The 23472-nt window shown below is 42.2% G+C and overlaps 1 protein-coding gene across 10 annotated transcripts in view; it reads left to right on the top strand.

Annotated features, from left to right (window-relative positions):
• LOC137438712 (neuronal cell adhesion molecule) overlaps positions 1 to 23472 on the top strand; it is a 509305-nt gene that overhangs the window by 410276 nt on the left and 75557 nt on the right. For all 10 annotated transcript variants that reach the window (XM_068134001.2, XM_068134010.2, XM_078767193.1 and 7 more), the window contains 3 exons: positions 6517 to 6651; positions 13223 to 13366; positions 21088 to 21199. In XM_068134001.2, the coding sequence (XP_067990102.2) occupies positions 6517 to 6651; positions 13223 to 13366; positions 21088 to 21199 (391 nt within the window). The remainder of the gene's footprint in view (positions 1 to 6516; positions 6652 to 13222; positions 13367 to 21087; positions 21200 to 23472) is intronic.

Genomic DNA, 23472 nt, shown 5'->3' with positions numbered 1-23472 from the left:
ACAGAAAGACCACCTACCTGCCTGCGGTGAGTGAGTGAAAGGCCCTCAGAGATAGCTTCATCGCGGGAGATTGCAATAATTCTGAAAGCTTTGGTTTCAACAGCGTGAAGCCGAGCTAGGTGTGAGGCAGGAGCACCGGCCCATAGGGGAGAACAGTATTCCATTGAGCTGCGGATGAAAGCCTTGTATGTGGTGAGGAGCTCAGGTGTGCCGAGGAAGGACTTCGCACGACGGAGGATGCCCAGTCGGCGACTGGCTTTGGAGGCCAGCTTGGAAATGTGGTTTTCCCAAGAAAGATCATGGCAGATAGTGAGACCCAAAATCTTGAGCGACAGAACTTCTTGGAGAGGATTGTTGAGAAAGTAGATGGGAGGGTTGGCCAGTCGATCTTTTCGGAGAGACATCGTAAGAGTGTGAGATTTGTCAGGATTGAAAAACATGTTCCACTTGTTTGACCAGTCTGTGATTTTGTCCAGGTCTTCAGAGAGTGAGGAGGCAGCAGACTGCCGATCTGAGGGAAGAGGAATGGAGCGGCAGAGAGTGGAGTCATCAGCAAAGAGATAGAGAGGATTTTCGAGAGAGTCAGAGAGATCATTGATGAAGACCAGAAAAAGCACGGGGCCCAGAACACTGCCTTGGGAAACTCCAGCCTGAACAGGAAGAGGAGATGAGAGAAACCCATTCAGGGCCACACGTTGACGACGACTAGAGAGGAAGTCCGCCAGCCATGCGTGGAGATTTCCATGGATACCAAAGGAGGAGAGTTTGGTGAGCAGAGCGGGGTGCCAGACCGTGTCGAAGGCACGTGATATGTCGAGGGAGACAGCTCTAATTTCCTGTTTGGCATTGAGGACCTCCATCCATTGTTGAGACAGCAGAAGCAGCATGTCCAGAGTAGAGTGACCTGGTCTGAAACCAAATTGATGATCAGAGATCAAGCCATTGGAGAAGAGGAAAGATTTCATATCCGAAGCAATGATGGATTCCATGACTTTGCTGATAATTGGGAGAAGGCTGATTGGTCTGTAGTTGCTAGGATCTGTTTTTGCACCTTTTTTGTGCAAAGCGGTGATGTTGGCTGATTTCCAAGCAGATGGCAGTTGACCTTGAGCAAAAGAGAGGGTGAAGAGAACAGAGAGAGGGTGAGATAGAGCAGCAGAGCAGGATTTTAGGACCCGTGGGCTGATGCCGCCGGGTCCAGTTGCAGAATCAGAGTCGAGGGTTGACAGAAACTTTTCCACCTTGTCAGGAGGAAAGGACACGGAGTCCAGGAGCAGCAGGGTACGACTGGGTATGGTGGGTACAGAGAGGGATGGGTTTGGGACACAAGATTTAGAGGCAAACACAGAGTTGAGGCATTCAGCTTTTCACGTGCGGAGTCAGCTGTGTAGCCGTTTGAGGTAAGGGAGGGGATGGAGGGGGAACAAACACCAGAAACGGATTTGACCAGACGCCACCAGGATTTGGAAGAGGGAGACAGATAAGAGAGTTCGGTCTTGAGAACGGAGAGATATTGTTTCCTGGCTCTCCTGAGGGTGGACACACACTTGTTTCGGGCTTTGTGAAAGGAAATGAGATTTCCTTCCGTTGGATTTGCTTTCCAGGAGACGAAGGCAAGTTGTTTCTGGGCAACAGCCCTCACCACAAGATTCCGTGTACCATGGATGGGAGGAAGGGTATGACAACTGAAACTATACCCCAAACTATACCCCAACTATACCCCAATAGCTTCACTTTTGGTAATTTAAATTTAGTACTTCTCACAGCATTTCATTCTGGTTTCCTATTCGATGATCCATAGATCCATAGATCAGTAGTTTCAGTTATTCACTTCACTTTGAGATATTCGTTTTGATTCGCCATTGCAACTTGTGATGCAACGTCAATGGTGCACGAAAAGGGTCATCAAAAATTATTTTAGGGGGATTTTTTTCGAAGGGGCTAAAGTGGTTGAAAGTGGCTTACGGGTCTAAAAGGTGAAATATCGTCTAAAGGTTTGACGGGTCAAAGGGATCTTTAGGGTATAAGAGGTTTAAAGTGTTTTAAGGGTCATAAAAGGGGATAAAGTGTTTTAAGGGTCATAAAAGGGGCTAAAGTGTTTAAACAGTTTTATAAGGGTCTAATATGCCTGGTGTTTGAGCCAACCAATAGGGTCTTGAGTTTGAGCCAATTTTGTGCCGTTGAAATAACACCAAGTGGGTTGACTCAGCCTGTCATCCTTCTGAGGTCGAGAGAATGAGTACCAGCTTACTGGGGTATCCTGTGTAATAAGCTATTCGAGTATCCTCCGTCGGAGTGGCGACTCATCCAGGATTGTACTCCTTAGCCAATTAAACTACCTAGGCAGCTCCTATGTGCCTTACGGCATGAAAATAGTTATTATTATTATTATTATTATTATAATTATTATTATTATTATTATTAGTATAAGGGTCTACTGGGTCAAAGGTCTTTAAAGGGCCTAAGGAGTCCAAATGGGACTAAAGGTCTAAATGGGTCTCAGGACGAAAGAACGAAAAGTCTAAAGGTCTAAAGTGTCCAAAGGGTCTTAAATTGTCCAAATAGTCTTAATTGTCCAAAGAGTTTTTAAAGGTCTATAGATCTGAAAAGTGGCAAAGAAGTGTATGGTTCTCAAAAGGGTCTAAATGGGTATGAAGGGGTTTAAAGGGTTTTAAAAGGGTCCAAATGTTCATGAAGAGGTATAAAGGGGTAAAGGTCAAAGCTGTGTAAAGGGTCTAAGAGGTCTCAACGGTGTAATGTGGTCTAAAGGATGTAAAGGACTGAAGCTGTAGTAAAGAAATTACATAGAGTTCATAAATAAATTAACTCAGGAGTGCAACACGGAAGTGATGGGCCAAATTACCTCATTACTGTTTAAACCCTCTATTTAGGTGCAGCATAATTTAAAATCTAAGTTTTATTGTGATTAACCTTGGTAGAAAAAACCAGTAAGATCACAAACAAACAAGAAAGATGTCATGCAGAGCACAATACTTGTGAAATCCCTAAATCAAATTGGACCTCAAAAATAATTGGGGGTTTAATTCAAAGACCAAACATGCAAATCCTCTTCAAATTTCAGGTCAAGCCGATGAAAATTGAGTATTTTAGAAATTTCACCTAAGTTATTCATCGTTGGCCTATGTTGACCTTTTGGCCTATGTTGACCTAAATATAATTGTGGTTTAATTAAATGACCAAATATGCAGCTCTTATTCAAATTCCAAGTCAATCGTTGAAATTTTGTGAAGATCAGTTTAAAATTGTGACCTGTAGGTAATTGACAAACAGACCAACAAACAGACAAACAAACAGACAGAATGACATACACGACCGACCAATATACGAGTACTTGAAAAAAATCTTCGATTTTCACATGTAACAAATAAACAAACATTTAGCTTTCATATAAGCCAATTATTTTATATAAGGCGATATTTTATATAAGGCGATATTTTATACAAGGTGATATTTTATATAAGGCGATATTTTATATAAGGCGATATTTTATATAAGGCGATATTTTATATAAGGCGATATTTTATATAAGGCGATATTTTATATAAGGCGATATTTTATATAAGGCGATATTTTATATAAGGCGATATTTTATATAAGCCAATTATTTTATATAAGGCGATATTTTATATAAGCCAATTATTTTATACAAGGCGATATTTTATATAAGGCGATATTTTATATAAGGCGATATTTTATATAAGGCGATATTTTATATAAGGCGATATTTTATATAAGGCGATATTTTATATAAGGCGATATTTTATATAAGGCGATATTTTATATAAGGCGATATTTTATATAAGGTGATATTTTATATAAGGCGATATTTTATATAAGGCGATATTTTATATAAGGTGATATTTTATATAAGGCGATATTTTATATAAGCCTATTATTTTATATAAGGTGATATTTTATATAAGGCGATATTTTATATAAGGCGATATTTTATATAAGGCGATATTTTATATAAGGCGATATTTTATATAAGGCGATATTTTATATAAGGCGATATTTTATATAAGGCGATATTTTATATAAGGCGATATTTTATATAAGGCGATATTTTATATCAGGCGATATTTTATATAAGGCGATATTTTATATAAGGCGATATTTTATATAAGCCAATTATTTTATATAAGGCGATATTTTATATAAGGCGATATTTTATATAAGGCGATATTTTATATAAGGCGATATTTTACATCAATCATTTGGATAGTGGGGTTAAGAGTTGGCTCTCTAAATTTTCAGGTGACACAAAGCTTGGAGATAAGGTGGATAGCAGAGAGGGTGGTGATCGGATTCAGGTAAGTCGAGATATTTAATAGATTGGGCAAAAAAATGGCAGATGCAGTTTACGTAAATAAATGTAATGTGCTGGCGATGGGTTAGAATCATAAAAATGGAGTCTGTCACGTGGAAGAAGGATCTGGGGGTGGTAATAGATATTGAGGGGTGGGAGGGGAAGGGTAGGGAGGTGTGAGGAGGCTTGAGGGAGGTAAGCCGACACGACAATGCCAATGAAGCAGCTGCAGATAGTTAAAGCTAACAGGATTTTCGGTTGTATACTTGGGGGGGGGGGGGGGGGGGGGTGGGGAATTATCCATCAAGAGGTAGTGCTCATAGTGTATAGGAGTGTAGTGAGGCCTCCCCTAGACTATTTTGTACAGTTTTGGTGATCACGTCTGATGAAGAAAATATCTGCTATATGGAGTGTACAGCATTGACCGGCTAGATTGATTCCAAGGCTAGCTAGACAAAGCTATGAGGAAGGTATGAAGAAGACAAGACTTTACAGATTGGAAAGGATGTGAACTCGAGGGGATTTGATAGAGATGTTTAAGATAATGAAGGGTGTGTACCAGATATGTGCAGTGGACCTTTTCATCAGAGGGGACAGGGTGAGGACCCAGTGTAATGGCTTGAGGGTAAAAAGATGAGAGTGAGGACAGTTTTAAGGCAGGGGTCTTTCAGTCGGAGGGTTGTTAATGCATGGTCTCTCCTGCAAGGTAGTGGCAGTGGAGAGGGTGAATAAGTTTAAACTAGCCGAAACCCGTGGAACATCCACGGAAGGGAGGATGTGGTGTATGGATAGAGTGTACCATTATGGATGGCATAGGGGATTTGCTTGTCCGAGTAAGAGTTAGGAAGAAAGATGAGAATGAAGAGTGCGTATATGAACAATGATCGCCGACACCGGCACAAATGCATGCTCTGGATTGTCCACTCAGTGGATGGCAGCTTTCGCCTTCACCTGTCCAATCAGCGGACAGCTTGCTTCGCCTTCGCCCACCAGACGCCAATATGATGGCGTCGTAAGATGGCGTCGTATCGGCAGTTAATCGGATGCTTTTGGGCCCCAACGTCGGATAATTCAGATTTTTCGAGTATGCCTTTACGTGATAAACAAAGAGCGCGGTTCGTAGATCGTAAATCCATTAGTGCCGTGGGCATCGGGTCACTGGGTGCGGCGTAAAAGGGATAACAAAGTCGAGTCCTTACGCTATTATTATATAGACTAGCCGAAACCCGTGGAACATCCACGGAAGGGAGAATGTGGTGTTTGGATATATTGTACCATTATGGATGGCATAGGGGATTTGCTTGTCCGAGTAAGCGTTAGGAAGAAAGATGAGAAAGAAGAGTGCGTATATGAACAACGATCGCCGACATCGGCACAAATGCATGCTCTGGATTGTCCACTCAGTGGACGGCTTGCTTTCGCCTTCGCCTGTCCAATCAGCGGACGGCTTGCTTCGCCTTCACCCAGCAGACGCCAATACGATGGCGTCGTAAGATGGCGTCGTATCGGCAGTTAATCGGATGCTTTTGGGCCCCAACGTCGGCTAATTCAGATTTTTAGAGTATGGCTGTACGTGATAAACAAAGAGCGAGGTTCGTAGATCGTAAATCCATTAGTGCCGTGGGCATCGGGTCACTGGGTGCGGCGTAAAAGGGATAACAAAGTCGAGTCCTTACGCTATTATTATATAGATGGGATTTAGATGGGTACCTGGATGTATTGGCAAGAGAGGGGTTTGGGGATATTGGTTTGTGTGTGGATGGTACGGAGTGACGATACTGGGGTTGTTGCAACGCTGGCATGATGGGCCAAATGGTCTCCTCCTGTGTCAAAGGTGAGTGTGTGTGTGTGTGTGTGTGTGTGTGTGTGTGTGTGTGTGTGTGTGTGTGTGTGTGTGTGTGTGTGTGTGTGTGTGTGTGTATATGTGTGTAAACAACTCCTGTCTGCAGTGATATAACATCAGTGATATTCTCTCGGGGTAGCAGACTAGACTAGCTAGCATTTGTATATGTTTATGAACTTAAAGAGAAAAAATATATATTGGCCTGTCTTAGACTATTGTAAGTATCTCGTTTGTACAACCTTTTGAAAAAATCAAACATATTTATTGCGTAGAATTGCAATATTATCAAAAGATGTTGGATAAATGATAGTCAAATGAAGGGTTTATTCTTTTCTTTAAACAGCTGCTCCATATTGGATTCTCTCTCAACTTGAAAATCGACTTTATTCCCCTGGAGAAACTGCTCAGCTTTTATGCCGTGCCCACGGTTCTCCAAAACCCCAAATCCACTGGTTCGTTAATGGAATACCAATTGAAGGTTAGTCATGTTAAAAATGAGATTTTGATGGCATTATCACAATCTGTTATCCTCATCACTGATTTTTGTTTATATAAGAGTGAGTCTCATTGAAGAGCAAGGTTAGATCGACAGTGTGGCAGAAGGGCAACAATTGGGCACAACTGGCAAGGGGATAAACAACCAGGATGGAGACAGATATGGAAAGATAAAGAGAGCGAATTAAAGAAAGATTTAAAACACTAAAATCAGCAAGCAAGAGAGTTGTGCTAGCAAGGGCCAATGTGGGTAATAAAGATCATGGGCTAGGATGGGGAATGACATGAGGTGGTGTTGCACCACCCACCTGAATTCCTGGATGGAAGAGTGAGATATAATAATAGCCTCTGTAAAATGGTTCCACAGACGGAAGATGTGAGGAACTGGTGGTTGAGCTAAGCCTGAAGTTGGTATTTACTGAGAGTGGGGAACCCATCAAGAGAATTGAACAAACAGATGGTTAAACCCTCTTATGGTTAAACTGCCAAAATCTAGGCTCTCTGCTCACCTTCACTCTTTCATTCCCCTTTTCTCCCGCCTCTGGAACAAACTCCCCCACTCCCTTCAATCCCACTCCTCCCTCCAGGTCTTTAAAACAGCTGTTCACCACCATCTCTTATCTTCCCCCATCCAAAACCTTGATCTTTTCTACCCCCGATAATTTTCACCCCAGATACACTTTTTTGAAATTCCAACTTCTTTCCTGGAAGTCCTTGCAGTGTTGATGTGTTTTATACCTCTCCCACCTCCTATTAATGCCTATAAGTTTAAGAGACTGAAACTCTTGCAATGAATGACCAGGAAAATAAATGAGTTTGTTTGATGATCATTCCCTCCTTATATCCAGCAAGATCAACATATCTCTATCTGGCTATTCTCAGTGTTGTCCTCACGCTGGCAAGTCTGGCAGGTCACTCAGGCCGATTGGCAGGGACTGCAAGTGGCCATCTCAGTTCAGGACTGCTCTCCTATATCTACAGCTGATGTTAACTGATGTTAAGTCAGCCTGGGAATTCTTCCACAGAAAAATCCTATCTCGTGCACAGATCCAACTCATCTCATCTTCAGTTGTCCTAATCTTCTTCCCACTCATCCTGTGGTGAAGCAGTTGCTCTGAAACAACTTACCTTCTCTTCCTGGGAAACAAACCCAACCAAAGTCAACCACAGATCATTCTACAAAGCCCCACAATAAGTGTCCACTCCCACGAGAGCCAGAAAACATGTGTCTAACCTCAAGATTAAACTTTCAAACTTGTCTCCCTCCTCTAAAACCAGGTGTTGCCTTGTTATGTTTGTCTCTGGAGTATGCTCCCTCTCCATCCCTCCCTTCATTTAAAATGGCACCAGAGCCACATCTGCTCGTGAAGGGACCGAATACCTCAATTCTGTGTTTGTTTCAAAATATTGTGTCCCTATTCCCACACTCTGCACCCACCCTATCCAGTCACAGCCAACTGCTCCTAGACTCTGTCTTCTGCACCGATGAAGGTGGAGAAGTTTCTGGTAACACTCGATGCTGATTCTGCAACTGGGCCGAATGGCATCAGCTCATGTATCCTAACAACCTGCTCTGCTGCTCTTACACATCCTAGGTCCAGGGCATAATTTGCCCTAGGTCATTTTCCATCTGCTTGGATATCAGCAAATATCACGGATTTACATAAAAACCCATCCCATTAACTACAGACATATTTGCTTACTTCCAATCATCAGCAAGGTCATGGAATCCATAATCGCAATTCATATGAAATTATTGTTATTCTCCAATGGCCTCATCTCAGATACCTCGGTTCAGACCAGTTCACTCTACCTCAGACATGCTACTTCTACTCTCCCAATAATGGATGTAGGCCTTCAATGTCAGACATCAGATCAAGGCACTCTCTCTAGATATAGCTGTTATTACTGATAAATTTGATCAATTTATGCAAAAGTAATAACTATTGGAATAACTAAAGCTTTTGCAAAGTACTGTATATCCACATATGTATTTCTTTGGTTTGCAGTGGAAAAAAACAAAAAAGGCTGATAAAAATACTAAATCTTGGCTTATTCCACACAGAAAACCTAAAATGTCCCAGACAATATTATTGGCACCTTTTAGAAGTTGTTAGAAATAATTTGATTTCAAACAGGTGATTCTCCTTTACTTTGGAATTGAACTCATCTGTGGTGAGTTGCAGGTGCCTGCAATATAAAAATCACTCATTCAACTAGTTTATATAAACTACATGACCAAAAGTATGCGGACACCCCTTCAAATTATTGGATTAGGCTGTTTCAGCCACACCCATTGCTGGCAGGTATGTATAATCAAGCACACAGCCATGCAATCTCCATAGACAAACATTGGCAGTAGAATGGGCCATACTGAAAAGCTCAAGTGACTTTCAACGTGGCACCGTCATGGGATGCCACCTTTCCAACAAGTCAGTTCGTCACATTTCTGCCCTGCAAGAGCTGCCCCGGTAATCTGTAAGTGCTGTTATTGTGAAGTGTAAACATCTCGGAGCAACAACAGCTCAGCTGTGAAGTGATAGGCCACACAAGCTCACAGAACGGGCCCGCCGAGTGCTGAAGCGCGGAGTGCATAAAAATGGTCTGTCCTCGGTTGCAACACTCACCACCGAGTTCCAAACTGCCTCTGGAAGCAACATCAGCACAACAACTGTTCGTTGGGAACTTCATTAAATGGGTTTCCTTGGCTGAGCAGCCGCACACAAGCCCAAGATCACCATGCGCAATGCCAAGCTTCGGCTGGAGTGGTGAAAAGCTCGCTGTCATTGGACTCTGGAGCAGTGGAAACGCATTCTCTGCAGTGATGATTCACACTTCACCATGTCGAAGTCCGATGTCGGATGTCCGATTGAGACACTAAAGACACCCTACTGAGGATAGAAGCTGTTTAATATGGGATTCACACATATGCGGGAAAAGGGAAGGCTCCAGAAAATGCCAAGTCCCTTCTCAATAGGTTTGACTGCACGCTCCGTTTATAAGCAAAAAGGCAGTTTCAGCGGAGCAAAGATAACCATCTCTACAGGAAGCTTCCCACAAGTACATGCCTCATGCTCAATGCATCTCACACGTATCCTTGAGGGTCACTCCTCAGGATGTGGGAGTTTTGTACACGGGCAGGAAAAACACAGAGTTTGTGTCATGGTCAGATAAGCAGGGTAAGGGACACAGACCAGCTTGTAGCCACAAAGCAAATTGCAAGAGAAATCAAAGGGCGTGAGAAAAATCACATTCCCAGCCTGTCAGCAGTCTAATAAGAAAAAGTTTAATAAAGCAACCATCAGTTCCCACAACCATCTGGCAGTCCGATGGACTAATCTGGATTTGGCGGATGCCAAGAGAACGCTAACTGCCCGAATGCACAGTGCCAACTGCAAAGTTTGGTGGAGGAGGAATAATGGTCTGGGGCTGTTTTTCATGGTTTGGGCCAAGCCCCTTAGTTCTAGTGAAGGGAAATCTTTACGCCATTGCATACAATGACATTCCAGACGATTGTGTGCTTCCAACTTTGTGGCATCAGTTTGGAGAAGGTCCTTTCCTGTTTCAGCATGACAATGCCCACGTGCACAAAGCGAGGTCCATACAGAAATGGTTTGTCGAGATCGGTGTGGAAGAACTTGACTGGTCTGCACAGAGACCTGACCTCAACCCCATCGAACACCTTTGGGATGAATTTGAATGCCAACTGCGAGCCAGGCCTAATCGCCCAACATCAGTGCCCGACCTCACTAATACTCTTGTGGCTGAATGGAAGCAAATCCCCTCAGCAATGTTCTAACATCGAGTGGAAAGCCTTCCCAGAAGAGTGGAGGCTGTTATCGCAGCAAAGGGGGGACCAACTCCATATTAATGACCATGATTTTGGAATGAGATGTTCGATGTTTGGGTGTCCACATACTTTTGGTCATGTAGTGTATATATACATACATACATATATATATATATATATATATATATATATATATACACAGACTTGGCATTTAATATGGAATATTTTTTTTGTGGGGGTGAACTTACTTTTCAAGATGACTTAGAACCAAAAGTTCATTGGAATTATGTTGAAATTATTCTAGATTTTGTTAATGTGACCTTTAAAAGAAACAAAAACCACATTTGACATTTCGAAGCAAATAAATTGATCCTTGAAAGTGATGTAAACTGATATCGAACTCAATTCACGGACAGTACTGTGTTAAACCTCTGTACGTTTTTTTCTGTACGTTTTTTTTACAGAAGTATCTCTTTATTTTGCACATTAGCCAAAAACATTTTCAACAAAAACAAAAGCTAAATTATGACTGGGATTACGGACAGTAAAATTACAGTTCAGTACTTCGTGTAACCCCCATGAGCATTCAGGAGAGCACGTACATGTCGAGGCATGCTGTTCACGAGATTTGCCAAGGTTTGGACAGGAATCGCTTGCCATGCAGTGACAATAGTCTGCTGCAATTCATGCACAGAGGTAGGCTGCTGGTCCAAGTTGTCTATTTGACACGTTAATTCTGCCCACAAGTTCTCTATCGGATTCATATCCGGGGACATGGCAGGCCACTCCATATGCTCTACACCATGGTCAGCAAGAAAGTGTTGGATCATGCAAGCACGATGAGGCCGTGCATTGTCATCTTGGAAGACAAAGTTTCCTCGAAAGGCTGCACGAGCAAATGGAAGCAATGTTTCTTCCAGAATGACCCTGTACTTGAACTGGTTCAGGTTTCCATTTAGAAAAACCAGGTCAGTTTTGCCCCCTGCATGAAAAGCAGCCCAAATGGTCACCCCACCACCTCCAGCTTGGACTCTTGGCACTATACAATCTTCGTTGTGGGCTTCATGCACTTGTCTGCGCACTCGGACGCGGCCATCTTGACGATAGACCAGAAATCTAGACTCGCCACTGAAGGTCACGTGATTCCAGTGTCCTGGCTGCCATTGACGGTGCTCTCTGGCCCACTGCAATCGGCGCTGGCTGTGTTATCTGGTCAGGCGTGGCTTTCTCAGGGGACGCCTGGCACGATAGCCTGCTTGAACCAGTCATTGGTTGACTAGCCTCCTGGATACAGGCACATTTGTTAGTTGCTGCCACTCAGCCCTAAGCCGATTAGCCTACTTGGTACGGCCATTGCAGACTAACCGGTGCAGCTGGCGATCATCTCTCCCTGTGGTTCTGCGTGGATGTCCTGGCCTCGGTATTGGAGTAGGGACACCCCTCTGAGCATTTCGTTTCAGGATTTTTGCCACCTGACCTTGAGTGATGCCATACTGCTGAGCAATAGCACGCTGTTTCATGCCAGAATTTCGTAAAGCCACCACTCCATGACAAACAGCATCGTCAAGTTGACGGACCATCTCCAGAGGAAGCGGCAATAACTTTTGTAGACGTGCAGCAGTTGTTTTCCACTAATACAGAACGCAACAACCCTTATATACCCGATTGTGAAGCCAAGCGTCAAATGTACCTGTCCTTACATTTTGTCACGCCACCTGTGATATAATCCTGTTATTGACTTCTTGCTGCGAAAGACAATCAGTGACATGGTTCTTTCAACAAAGACATCACCGAAGGGTAAAATAAACTCACCAGATTGATGTATTGAGTTCAGAAAGTAAACCCAAGTCAAGAAAAAAAAATTCCATATTAAATGCCAAGTCTGTATATATATATACACACACAGTGTCCTCCATAAATTTTGGAACAGTGAAGTCACATTTGCTATTATTGCTATATGCTCAATTAATTTGGATTTGAGATAAATAAATAAAAATGATTGAGGCAAGAGTCATTTTTTATTTCTTGGTATTTCTATGCACATATGTTTTACTATTGCAGAACAATAGCACTTTTTATGTTTTTTATGTACATTTGCAAATTGGTGGAATATTTTCCTCTCACCTTTTCTTCCAATCTCCTATTTAAGTCTCATATATTCCTTTCTCTCCCCCCAACCGTCTTACCCTTCTATCTCCTCACTATTGTCATACTTTTCCACCTTGTTTTATTAGCTTCACTTCATTTTTCAACTAAAAATTTATTGGTTTACCTTGCCCCACCCATCACTCATGCATAATTCATGCATGGAAAAAGAAAGAAAAGAACCGCCTTTAGAGGCTATTTCCCCCCGCAGAGCAGGGGTTGGCCTTATTTCTGCACCGTGGTCCCCTTTTTGAAGCAATGTCTTACGGCCGGAAGCCCTTCCTGCCGCCAACCCTTTCAGTCGCCCCTTGCGACAAGCAGGGAATTACCAGTGAGCTGGTACTCAATTTGCTGACCTCGGAAGGATGACAGGCTGAGTCAACCCCCTTGGTGTTAATTCAGCGATTGACTGGGATTCAAACTCATGATCCTAGGATCCCAAGCTGGCACCCTAACCACTAAGCCAACACCAGGCTTCATGCATAATTACTAGTTGGATGCTAATGCAAACAATCTCCTACATCTAATGATTTACCACTCTTCAACCAGAAAAGTCAAGTTTTTTAAAGGCAATTAATGGTATGCAAATCAATACAGGCTTTGTTCCCCCTGTGTGCAGATGCTCCACCAGAAAGCGGACGCCAGGTACATGGGGACCTGATCATTCTGCGTAACCTGGAGTTTGGTAGCAGTGCTGTGTACCAGTGTGAAGCAACCAACAAACATGGCACTATTCTGAAGAACGCCTATGTGAAGGCCTTGTGTAAGAAACGCGAGAGCTTCCATGCTGTGATGCACAGCTTATTTGTGTTAGTTTGTTTATATGTTTATTTATTAATAATTTACTTACTTTCAATTCAAGGATGGTAAAAAGAAATGTTAAATCAAATAAAAAACAAAATGCTCTTCTACTGGTGAGTGCACACACCTATTGCTTTTGCCAATTACAATGAAGTAAAAAAAAAAATAGCAAAACTAGAAAGCATCTGAAAATGCAAAGCCCATCCGCATCCGTTTGTATTCAGACGTTGTCTTCTTCCGTATGCTCAAAATAACAAAAACATTTTAATATACAAAATGAAAATTGATGATTTTATGCATCCTTGACCTTTTAGCTTTAGATGTAAAAAATAATCAGCTTGTAGCTTTTGATTTGTGAACAAAATATGTGACCCAATATGCAAATTCTTTAAATTTCAGGTCAATTGGACAAAAATTGACAATTTTATGCAACCTTGACCTTTTGATCAAAAAAAAGACCAATTGACTCCTACCTTTTGATTAGTGAACCAATTCAGAGACCCGATATGCATCTTACTATAATTCACCAAATGTCAATCTGTCTGTCCGTTCAAAGGTACCGCAAATCGGCTGAACCGATCGCAAAGATATTTGGGTGGCTAGTCCTGGGACCCCCTGGAGTAAAATAGGCTATATTGTTTATCCAATTTTCCAGTTTTTCCAAACACGATGGAATAATATTTACCGATATGAACAGTGATGCGGCTTTTATTTAAATTCTCCAAATACTGTTTAGATTTTGATGAGAATTATGAATTCTGCCGAAAATGCAGAAGTGGCAGATGATGGCAATGCGCGGGTTTGATAATATCCCAAAACAACCGTCATTCAATCGTAATGTTAAATCGTTAAACATTAATAGTGTTAATCGTTTTGTGAAAGTATCAATAGATGATTGGAATTGAGTGAATACAATTACGATTTTGAATTCGTAATTGTGTTCACCCAACCGTACAGAACTTCACATCAGGATTTAAATATTTGTTTATGTCACAAATGTTGTTAAAAGTTTATTTTTTATATTAACTAGCGTGACTCGGTGCGCTCCGCATGCCTCACCACACGTCATTTCAGAGGGGTAGGCATATTTGACCATTTCGGTGTCTTTTGGGTCTTCATGGTGTTTTGGGTCTTCAGGGCCATTTGGGTCTTCAGGGTCTTTTGGATCCTCTGAGCCTTTAAGGGTATTTTGGGTCTTTGAGGTGTTTTGGGTCTTTAGAGCCTTTTGGGTCTTTGGTGTCTTCAGAGGCTTTTGGGTCTTAAGGGTATTTTGTTTCCTCTGGGTCTTTAAGAGTCTTTTGGGTGTTTTGGTTCTTTTGGGTATTTAAGGGTCTTTTGGGTCTGAAGGGTCTTTAGGGTTTTCAAGGTGTTTTGGGAATTCAGGGTGTTTTGGGTCTTCAGGATCTTTTGGGTCTTCTTTGTGTTTTGGGTCTTCTGGATGTTTTGGGTATTTTGGGTATTTTTGGTGTTCGGTGTCTTTTGGGTCTTCAGTGTCTTCAGGGGCTTTTGGGTCTTAAGGGTCTTTTGGTTCTTCTTTGTCTTTAAGGGTCTTTTTGGGTCTTTGGGGTGTTTTGGATCTTCGGGGTGTTTTGGGTCTTCGGGGTCTTTTGGGTTTTTAGGTATTCAGGGTATTATTGAGCTTCAGGGCCTTGAATGGTATTTTGGGTCTTTGGGGTGTTTTGGGTATTTTGGGTATTCAGGGGTCTTGGTGGTCTGAAGGGTCTTGGTGGATTTAAAGGGTCGTCAAAGGTCTGATGGGTCTCAGCAGTCTTAACGCAATTAAGAGGGTTAATTAAGAGGGTGGTAATTTTATTTGAAGAAGAAGAAGAAGACGGTTTTGTAGCAAGTAAGCATAACGACATAACGATATACATAACGACATACATAACCATATACGTTTGCTCTATTATAATAAGATGTTATTTAATTTGTGATTGGAGGTATGCTGTTTGGAATGAAAAAAGAGATATCGAGTTCAAGTGAATGACGAAATGCCATGACGGTTTCTACTTTCTAAACGTGAAATTCGCAGATCGCCATATGCAGATTCGCCATTGACTGGGTATGGAACAAACGTACCCATTTGTTTGCCAATGGGTAAGTTTTTCATCGAAGTCCTTCACGAACTTGCTGTCCATGTCTGACGTGCGACTGAAGGTGCTACAGGAATGTGGAATTTATTGGTTTCATGCTTTAGCATTCGCCATCTCTGCATTGTCTGTTTGCTTCTGGCCTTCCATGGGTACCTCACTAGTATTCTTAAATTTAAGGTCAATCGGGTGATAATTGGTGATTTAAAGCAACCTTGACCTTTGACCATCTAAAAAAAAGCAATTGCCTTCTAGCTTTTGATTTGTGAACCAATTCAGTGACCCAATATGTAAATTATTAAAATTTTAGGTCAATCAGATGAAAATTGACGATTTTATGTGACACTGACCTTTGACCTTTTGACAGAATTATTGATTTGCCTTCTCCATATTCTCATAATAAAGCTTTGGTGAAAAATTTGATGACAATAGCTCAAATGGTAAAAAAAAAGTTAATGCTCACTCTCACACACACACACACACACACACACACACACACACACACACACACACACACACACACACACACACACACACACACACACGATTGCAAAACCCCATCTCCTGCTGCACAGGGACGGGCTAATAATAATGGAGGCAAAGAGTAAAATTAAACCACAAAAAGTTAAACATATGAATCATCATCATCAAGACTGGGATTCAGTTGCTAAATCTGGCTACTGGTTGCACCATTACAAAGGCATGGCTCCCATTAAAAAAAAAATTGTATACAAAGTCAAGGCTCATGGAAGAGGTGGAAGACAGAACAGACCAACATAATTATGTAACAGAAAGAAAAAATCAGTAGAAAGTGGGGTGGGGGGAGGCACACTAACAGCAGGGTCGAGGGACAAATTGAGGAAGAATTGCAGGAATACAGGACATGGGAAACGATGAGAGCAATGGGAGGACACAGGGGATGAACAAGCCACAAACTCAATTACAAAAGTGGAAGAAAAAACTTCGGAAGCAGCAGAAATTGAACAAAAAATAAGAATAAAATAAAGAGATAGGATGGTAAGGGAGCGGGGGAAGACCTGTGAACCTGGAATCGTGGAAAGAGATGGTCTTTCAAAGGGTTAACAGAGACAGAAAATGTTGTTTGTGGATAAGGGGTAACATCCCAGTTAACACAACAACGTCAGGCTGACATCGGTAAATAGATGTCGTGTTTACAACCAATAAACAATGTTCAGCAGACGTCGGTCAGTAAAGAGACGTCGTGTTCACAACCAATAAACAACGTCGCTGTGACGTCAACAATTCGCTTGCGACTAATCAGCCAAATGCCAACATTGGACCAACGTTGTTGTGTTACCTGGGAAACAGTACCTTCAGAAAGTATTCACATGCCTTGACTTTTTCACATTTTGTGGTGTTACAGCCTGAATTTAACATGGATTGAATTGATTTTTTTTGTCACTGATCTCCACATAATGCAGCATAATGTGAAAGTGGAAGTTCTTTTTTTAGATTTTTTAAAATTCAAAGTGAAATGCAGAAATATCTAATTCACATAATGTAGGTATTCAACCTCATCTATATAATAATAGCGTAAGGACTCGACTTTGTTATCCCTTTTACGCCGCACCCAGTGACCCGATGCCCACGGCACTAATGGATTTATGATCTACGAACCGCGCACTTTGTTTATCACGTACAGCCATACTTGAAAAATCTGAATTAGCCGACGTTGGGGCCCAAAAGCATCCGATTAACTGCCGATACGACGCCATCTTACGACACCATCATATTGGCGCCTGCTGGGCGAAGGCAAAGCAAGCCGTCCGCTGATTGGACAGGCGAAGGCGAAAGCAAGCCGTCCACTGAGTGGACAATCCAGAGCATGCATTTGTGCCGGTGTCGGCGATCGTTGTTCATATACGCACTCTTCATTCTCATCTTTCTTCCTAACTCTTACTCGGACAAGCAAATCCCCTATGCCATCCCTAATGGTACACTCTATCCACAAACCACATCCTCCCTTCCGTGGATGTTCCACGGGTTTCGGCTAGTGAGGGAATACTTCAAAGAAGTGCCTTTGGCATCTGTTACAGATTCAAGGCCAGCTTCAGGTATGTCTATATAAGCTTTGCACATGTGGATTTGGGGAGTTTCTCGCATTCTTCCTTGCTGATTTGCTCAAGCTCTATCAAGTTGGATGGGGAGCATCAATGGCTATCAATCTTCAAGCCTTTCCTCAGATTAATCAATGCCATTCAAGTTTGGACTTTAGCATGGCCAATCAATAACTTTCACATTCTTGCTCTGAAGCAAACTCCAATGTTGCTTTGCTGTATGCTTGGGGTCATTGTCCTGTTGGAGCGTAAATATTTTCCGCTCTAAGGTCTTTTGCACTTTGAAGCAGGTTTTCCTCAAGGATTTGCCTGTATTTGGCTCCTTTCATTGTTCCCTCTATCCTTACAAGTCTCCCAGTCACTGCCACTGAAAAGCATCCCCATAGTATTATGCTGCCACCACCATGCTCCACAGTAGGGATTGTATTTGATTGGTGTTGAACTCTGCTCGGTTTCCACCAGATGTAGTGCTTTGTATTCAGGCCAAAGAGTTCAATTTTTTGTCTTATCAGACCACAGAATCTTTTGCTTCATGCTCTGAGTCTTTCACATGCCTTTTTGCAAACTCCAGGCATGCTTTCATGTGCCTTTTTCTCCTGAGTGGCTTCCGTCTGGCCACTCTCCCATAAAGCCTAGATTTGTGAAGTGCTGCAGAGACTGTTGTCCTTCCTGCAGGTTCTCCCATCTCAGCCGCGGTTTTTCTGTCAGAATGATAAATTAGGTTCTCGGTCAAGCCCCTGACCAAAGTCCTTCTTGTCCTGTTGCTCAGTTTGGTCCGACGACCTGCTCTAGGAAGAGTCTGGGTAGTTCCATATTCTTTCCATTTCCTCATGGTGGAGCTCATTGTGCTCTTGGGATCTTCCAACACTCGAGAATTTGTTTTATAACCTTCCCCAGATCTATATATGCCTCCTCTCAATTCTATCTCGGAGATCTACAGACAGTTCCTTGGACCCCATGGTAGAGTTTCTGCTCTGATATGTACGGTCAACTATGGGACCTTATATAGAAAGGTGTGTTTCCTTTTAAATCATGTCTAATGAATTGAAATGGCCACAGGTGGATTCCAATCAAGTTGTAGAGACATCTCAAGGATGATAAAAGGAAATTGGATGCACCTGAGCTCAATTTGGAGCGTCATGATAAAGGGGTTGAATAATGATTGACTCGAGACATTTCAGCTTTTCATTTTTAATGATTTTGTAATTATTTCTAAAAAAACAATTCCGCTTTGACATTGACGGAGTATTATGTGTAGATCAATGACAAAAAAACACAGTTTAATCAATCTTAAATTCAGGCTGTAATACAATAATTTTTAGAAAGTCAAGGGGTGTGAATACTTTCTGTAGGCACTGTATGGTTGCATTTAATATATATATACTTTCCCTTGTGTAGGCCCACCTTGAGTTGCCTTTGGTTTTGTGGTGTGTGGTGGTGATGGTGGAGGTGGTGTTGGTGGTGATGGTGGTGGTGGTTTGTATGCAGTCTGCGGCAGCTTGGCTGCATCGTTCTTTGGGGGTGCAGCTGTGCTGCTGATGCAATACCCCCCCATTACCAGTCAGGTGGTACCCATTTTCCTACATCCGAAGGATGACAGGCTGAGTCACACCACCTGGTGTTAATTCAATAGAATGAAAGGGGCTCGAACTCAGGACCCAAAGATCTCAAGCCACCTTAACCGTTAAGCCAACACCACATTTTTGTGGTGGGTCAAATTCCATTTAAAATTACAACAAATCGCAGTGCACTATATTCACAAATGACTGCACAAAGTACTAAGAAGAGCTTCACTCTTACACATGAGTGCGATTCTAATACATAGTTTTTGCATTTTATACCTAGTTTTTCCTGTTTTGAAAATGATTTCCAATACTATGTTGTGGAGAGGCTTTTGTGGCTTTATCGTGTGTCGTCAGTGGCATTTCAAGCACATCGTGTGCATATGACCTTCAGAAAGAGATGTCAATGAGCACATTTGTGCAATGTCGCCAGATTTATGGAGTGAAAGTATAATTTTTTTTGCTGAATCCCATGTGATGTGAAGTTGCATCAGAGAATCACAAGGTTGTCAAAGTGAATGAACCTTTGTAGACAATATTTGAGTGCCTAATAACTCATCATTGCATTGCTTCCAAGATGTTGATGGAAATTTGTTCTCTGGCACATACATGACTTCATTAAGGTCCTGTGGTGTCTCCTGAGGCTTACAGTTAAAAGCAGAAAGCCTTTTTGAAAAATTTCCATTCCTCTTTTAACCAAAGCCCCCAATGGAGTTTGCTTGGTCTGCTTTCATTTATTTTTTGCTTTAAGCCAAATGCATGAAACGAGAAGTGGTTATTCATGCCTGTGTCATGGAGATAACCCTTGCCTGAGCACACATGAGAGTTTTAAATCTCAATTTTATGATTTATTATCAAAGTAGACCATGTATTGTGTATGAGGAATTCTGAAGTCATTGCTTCTCTGTGATCAGTGCAAGAAATACACCAGACACATATTCAAACAAAAGTGAAACCTACTCTGCTGAAAGTTTGTGGCTTTTCAGGTTTGCTAAATCCACAGGATTGTTTTTCTGAAGCCTTGAGTGAATGAATGAATGATCGTTTTAAGGCCATTTTCCCCGCTGGAACGGGGGTTAGTCTTGCGGGCCCCATGACAATCATGGTTCCATGTTTGAGGCAATGTTTTTATGGCCGGATGCCCTTCCTGACGCCAACCCTTGGTCACGCTCTTACGATGCGCAGGGATACGGTGTACCTATTCTAAACCAGGGTACACACCGGGATCATTCATCCCAGCAAGCTGGTACTTAATTTGCCGACCTCGGAAGGATGACAGGCTGAGTCAACCACCCTGGCGTTAATTCAGCGATCAACCGGGATTACAAACCCAGGATCCTAGGATCCCAAGCCGGCACCCTAACCGCTAAGCCAACACCAGGCTATCCAATGAGTATCCAGGTCGATTTTCCCTTTAGCCGAGTTTCGTTGCAATAAATATTGTTCTTGAGATACACAGTCTTGGGGTTGTTTCCACTATCCAATATGACGTAACTGTTCACTGTACTTCCTTTGCTGCTGTCCCACACACCACAGTCATCAGGGAAATCGCTCCTTACGTTTCGCTTGCGCTTTTCTACATTTACATTATTTTTCAGCACAAAAAACACATTGTTTTTCTCCTCCTAACGGAACAGAATCACGAATAGTGTCACTATTTGACAGTAACGCATCCAACACTTGGGAAATAGTCATGAACTTTGTTGTTCTTACAACAAAGTTGTTTGTTGTTCTTACAATACCACATAATTTCATGAGAGTATGACAACTTAACAGTATGTATTATAGATTGCTGGTTATATAAACACATACTGCAACTCATTGCAGAGCTTTAGAAAGAAATTTTGCTGTTATAATACTGTGAACAAGTGTATGTCAGAAATTCTTCCTTGCCTTGCCCCTACCCTAAAAATTTCCCAACCTCTTATCCCTATGTCGTTCCTCTACCTCCAGCTGTAGCTCCAAGAATACTCACAGAAACTAACAAGCTGTACGTTGTCCAAATTGGAAAAACTGCAGACATTGAATGCAGGGTGTTTGCCTCACCTGCAGCCTCTATCCTGTGGTAGGTTTTACTTTTTGTTGTTCTGCACATGGGAACTATATATTACATGGAAGTATAGGCACACGTTGTCGTTGGGGGATACTCTCCATAATGTAGACCAATATTTTTTTAGATTTTTCAGGTTCACAGCAAACAGCGAACTGCATCAAGAATGTTACAAATTAATCACAAGTTGTGCAATTATAGGAACACTCAATGAATATTGCTCTTGCGTTAATGCTCTCTTGGAATTTGATCAAAACTGATCTTGCTCATTGGTCCAACAGCGAGTGCAGTTGAAGAATTGCAGAGGTCTTTGTTGAGCTAAAGTTAATCTTCATAATTTGTTATCTTCTTCACTTAAAATATATTCCCAAAGCCATGCAGCATTTATGAATATAAAATCACATTGTTCTGGGTAAAAGTTTAACATTCATCATGAAATACTATTATAATTTTTTTTTTTTCATATTAGAGATTGAATGGATGGATGACTCGTTTCTGTTCATTATGTGATCATTGATCAATGTTCAGTTTTTTATGATTGGTATGCAAGCTATTGCATATGGTTTAGTTACAATAATGTGAAATTAGAATCTTTATTCACTTTTTTTACAACTGCGTAGTGCGTACAACCGCTCCCTTTGGGAGCGAGAAGTTTTGTTTTCAGAGTTAGCATTGTTTCCCACACGCAATTCCCCCACTCTCCGGCACGTGTCATTAGCTAAATCACTTGCACTATTCCATGTGTCAAGGGAAAATCGAAAGTCGTCTCCAAACATTCACGATTGGGCTGGAGGATATTTATTATATGGCCATGACCTGACCATGGGTACGTCAAGCATGAATGCAAAATTTCATGGAAGTCGTCCAAGACATTTTCAATTATATAAGGAACAGACATTTTTATATTGAAGTCTCCAGTCACGGACTACTTAGTCCTCATCGAGGCCAGGCCTTAAATAAAAGAGCTGCATTGATATAAAAGTGAAGAAAGAAATAATAGTCTGAGTTTTGAGGAAGTAAATAAATCTGCTTTTTATGAAGGGGTCTGGGTGGTGGGGTTGCTATCTTTATCAAAAACTCTCTTCCTCACTCGCCCTGCACTGCCCTCTCTCCACCCTACCCCCAGGAGTACCTCTGGCTATGGCTTCCCCTTCACTCCCACCTTTTGTTCATATGTGTGTTGCACCGTCATCCAAACAGTGATGACTCCATTTACATTTAGCTGTCTGACAACATGGACCAACTTATATCTACTCATACCAACTCTCTCTTCCTCATATGTGGCGACTTCAACTGCCATCGTGCCACCTGACTGGGTGGGGATACCTCTCTCACCAGCCATGGCACCTCAGCAAAGGACTTCTGTGATGTATTTGGACTGACATAATCAGTCAATTTCCCGACCTGCATCTCAGTCAACAGTACATGATCTCTTCTAGACTTGGTTATGACTAACTTCCCTGCAAATGCCTGCTGCTCTTCTTCTGCTCCAAGCAGTTCTTCTGATCATGTGCTTGTCAAAGTAGACAGCTCTCTCGCCATTCTCAGAGAGCCTCCTCAGGGTTGATGATTCCTGCATTTCACTCAAGCTGACTGGCACGGTCTTCAAGCAGCCATCAATAATCTGGACTGGGCTCCCATCTCCACTGCGTCTGACATCAACTCATCCTGGGAATTCTTCCAAAGAAAATTGCTCTCTCTCATGCACAGATTTATCCCATCTCGTCTTCAGTTGTCATACCCTTCCTCCCATCCATGGTACACAGAATCTTGTGGTGAGGCAGTTGCCCTGAAACAACTTGCCTTCGCCTCCTGGAAGGCAAATCCAACGGAAGGCAATCTCATTTCCTTTCACAAAGCCCGGAACAAGTGAGTGTCTACCCTCAGGAGAGCCAGGAAACAATATCTCTCTACTCTCAGGACTGAACTCTCAAACCTGTCTCTCTCCTCCAACTCCTGGTGGAGTCTCGTCAAACCATCCATCCCCTCCCTTACCTCAAAGGGCGACACAGCTGACTCCGCACGTGCAAAAGCTGAATGCCTCAACTCTGTGTTTACCTCAAAATCTTGTGTCCCAAACCCATCTCTCTGTACCCACCTTACTCAGCTGTACGCAGCTGCTCCTGCACTCTGTGTCCTTATCTCCTGACAATGTGGAGACGTTTTTGTCAAACCTTGACTGATTCTGCAACTGGACCAGACGGCATCCACCAACGGGTCATAAAATTCTGCTCTGCCGCTCTATCTCACCCTCTCTCTGTTCTCTTCACCCTCTCTTTTGCTCAAGG

Source organism: Myxine glutinosa, chromosome 1 (genome assembly GCF_964187855.1).
Source record: "Myxine glutinosa chromosome 1, kmMyxGlut1.1, whole genome shotgun sequence".
NCBI classification, from domain to species: Eukaryota; Metazoa; Chordata; class Myxini; order Myxiniformes; family Myxinidae; genus Myxine; species Myxine glutinosa.
This window is presented reverse-complemented; position numbering and strand designations above follow the sequence as displayed.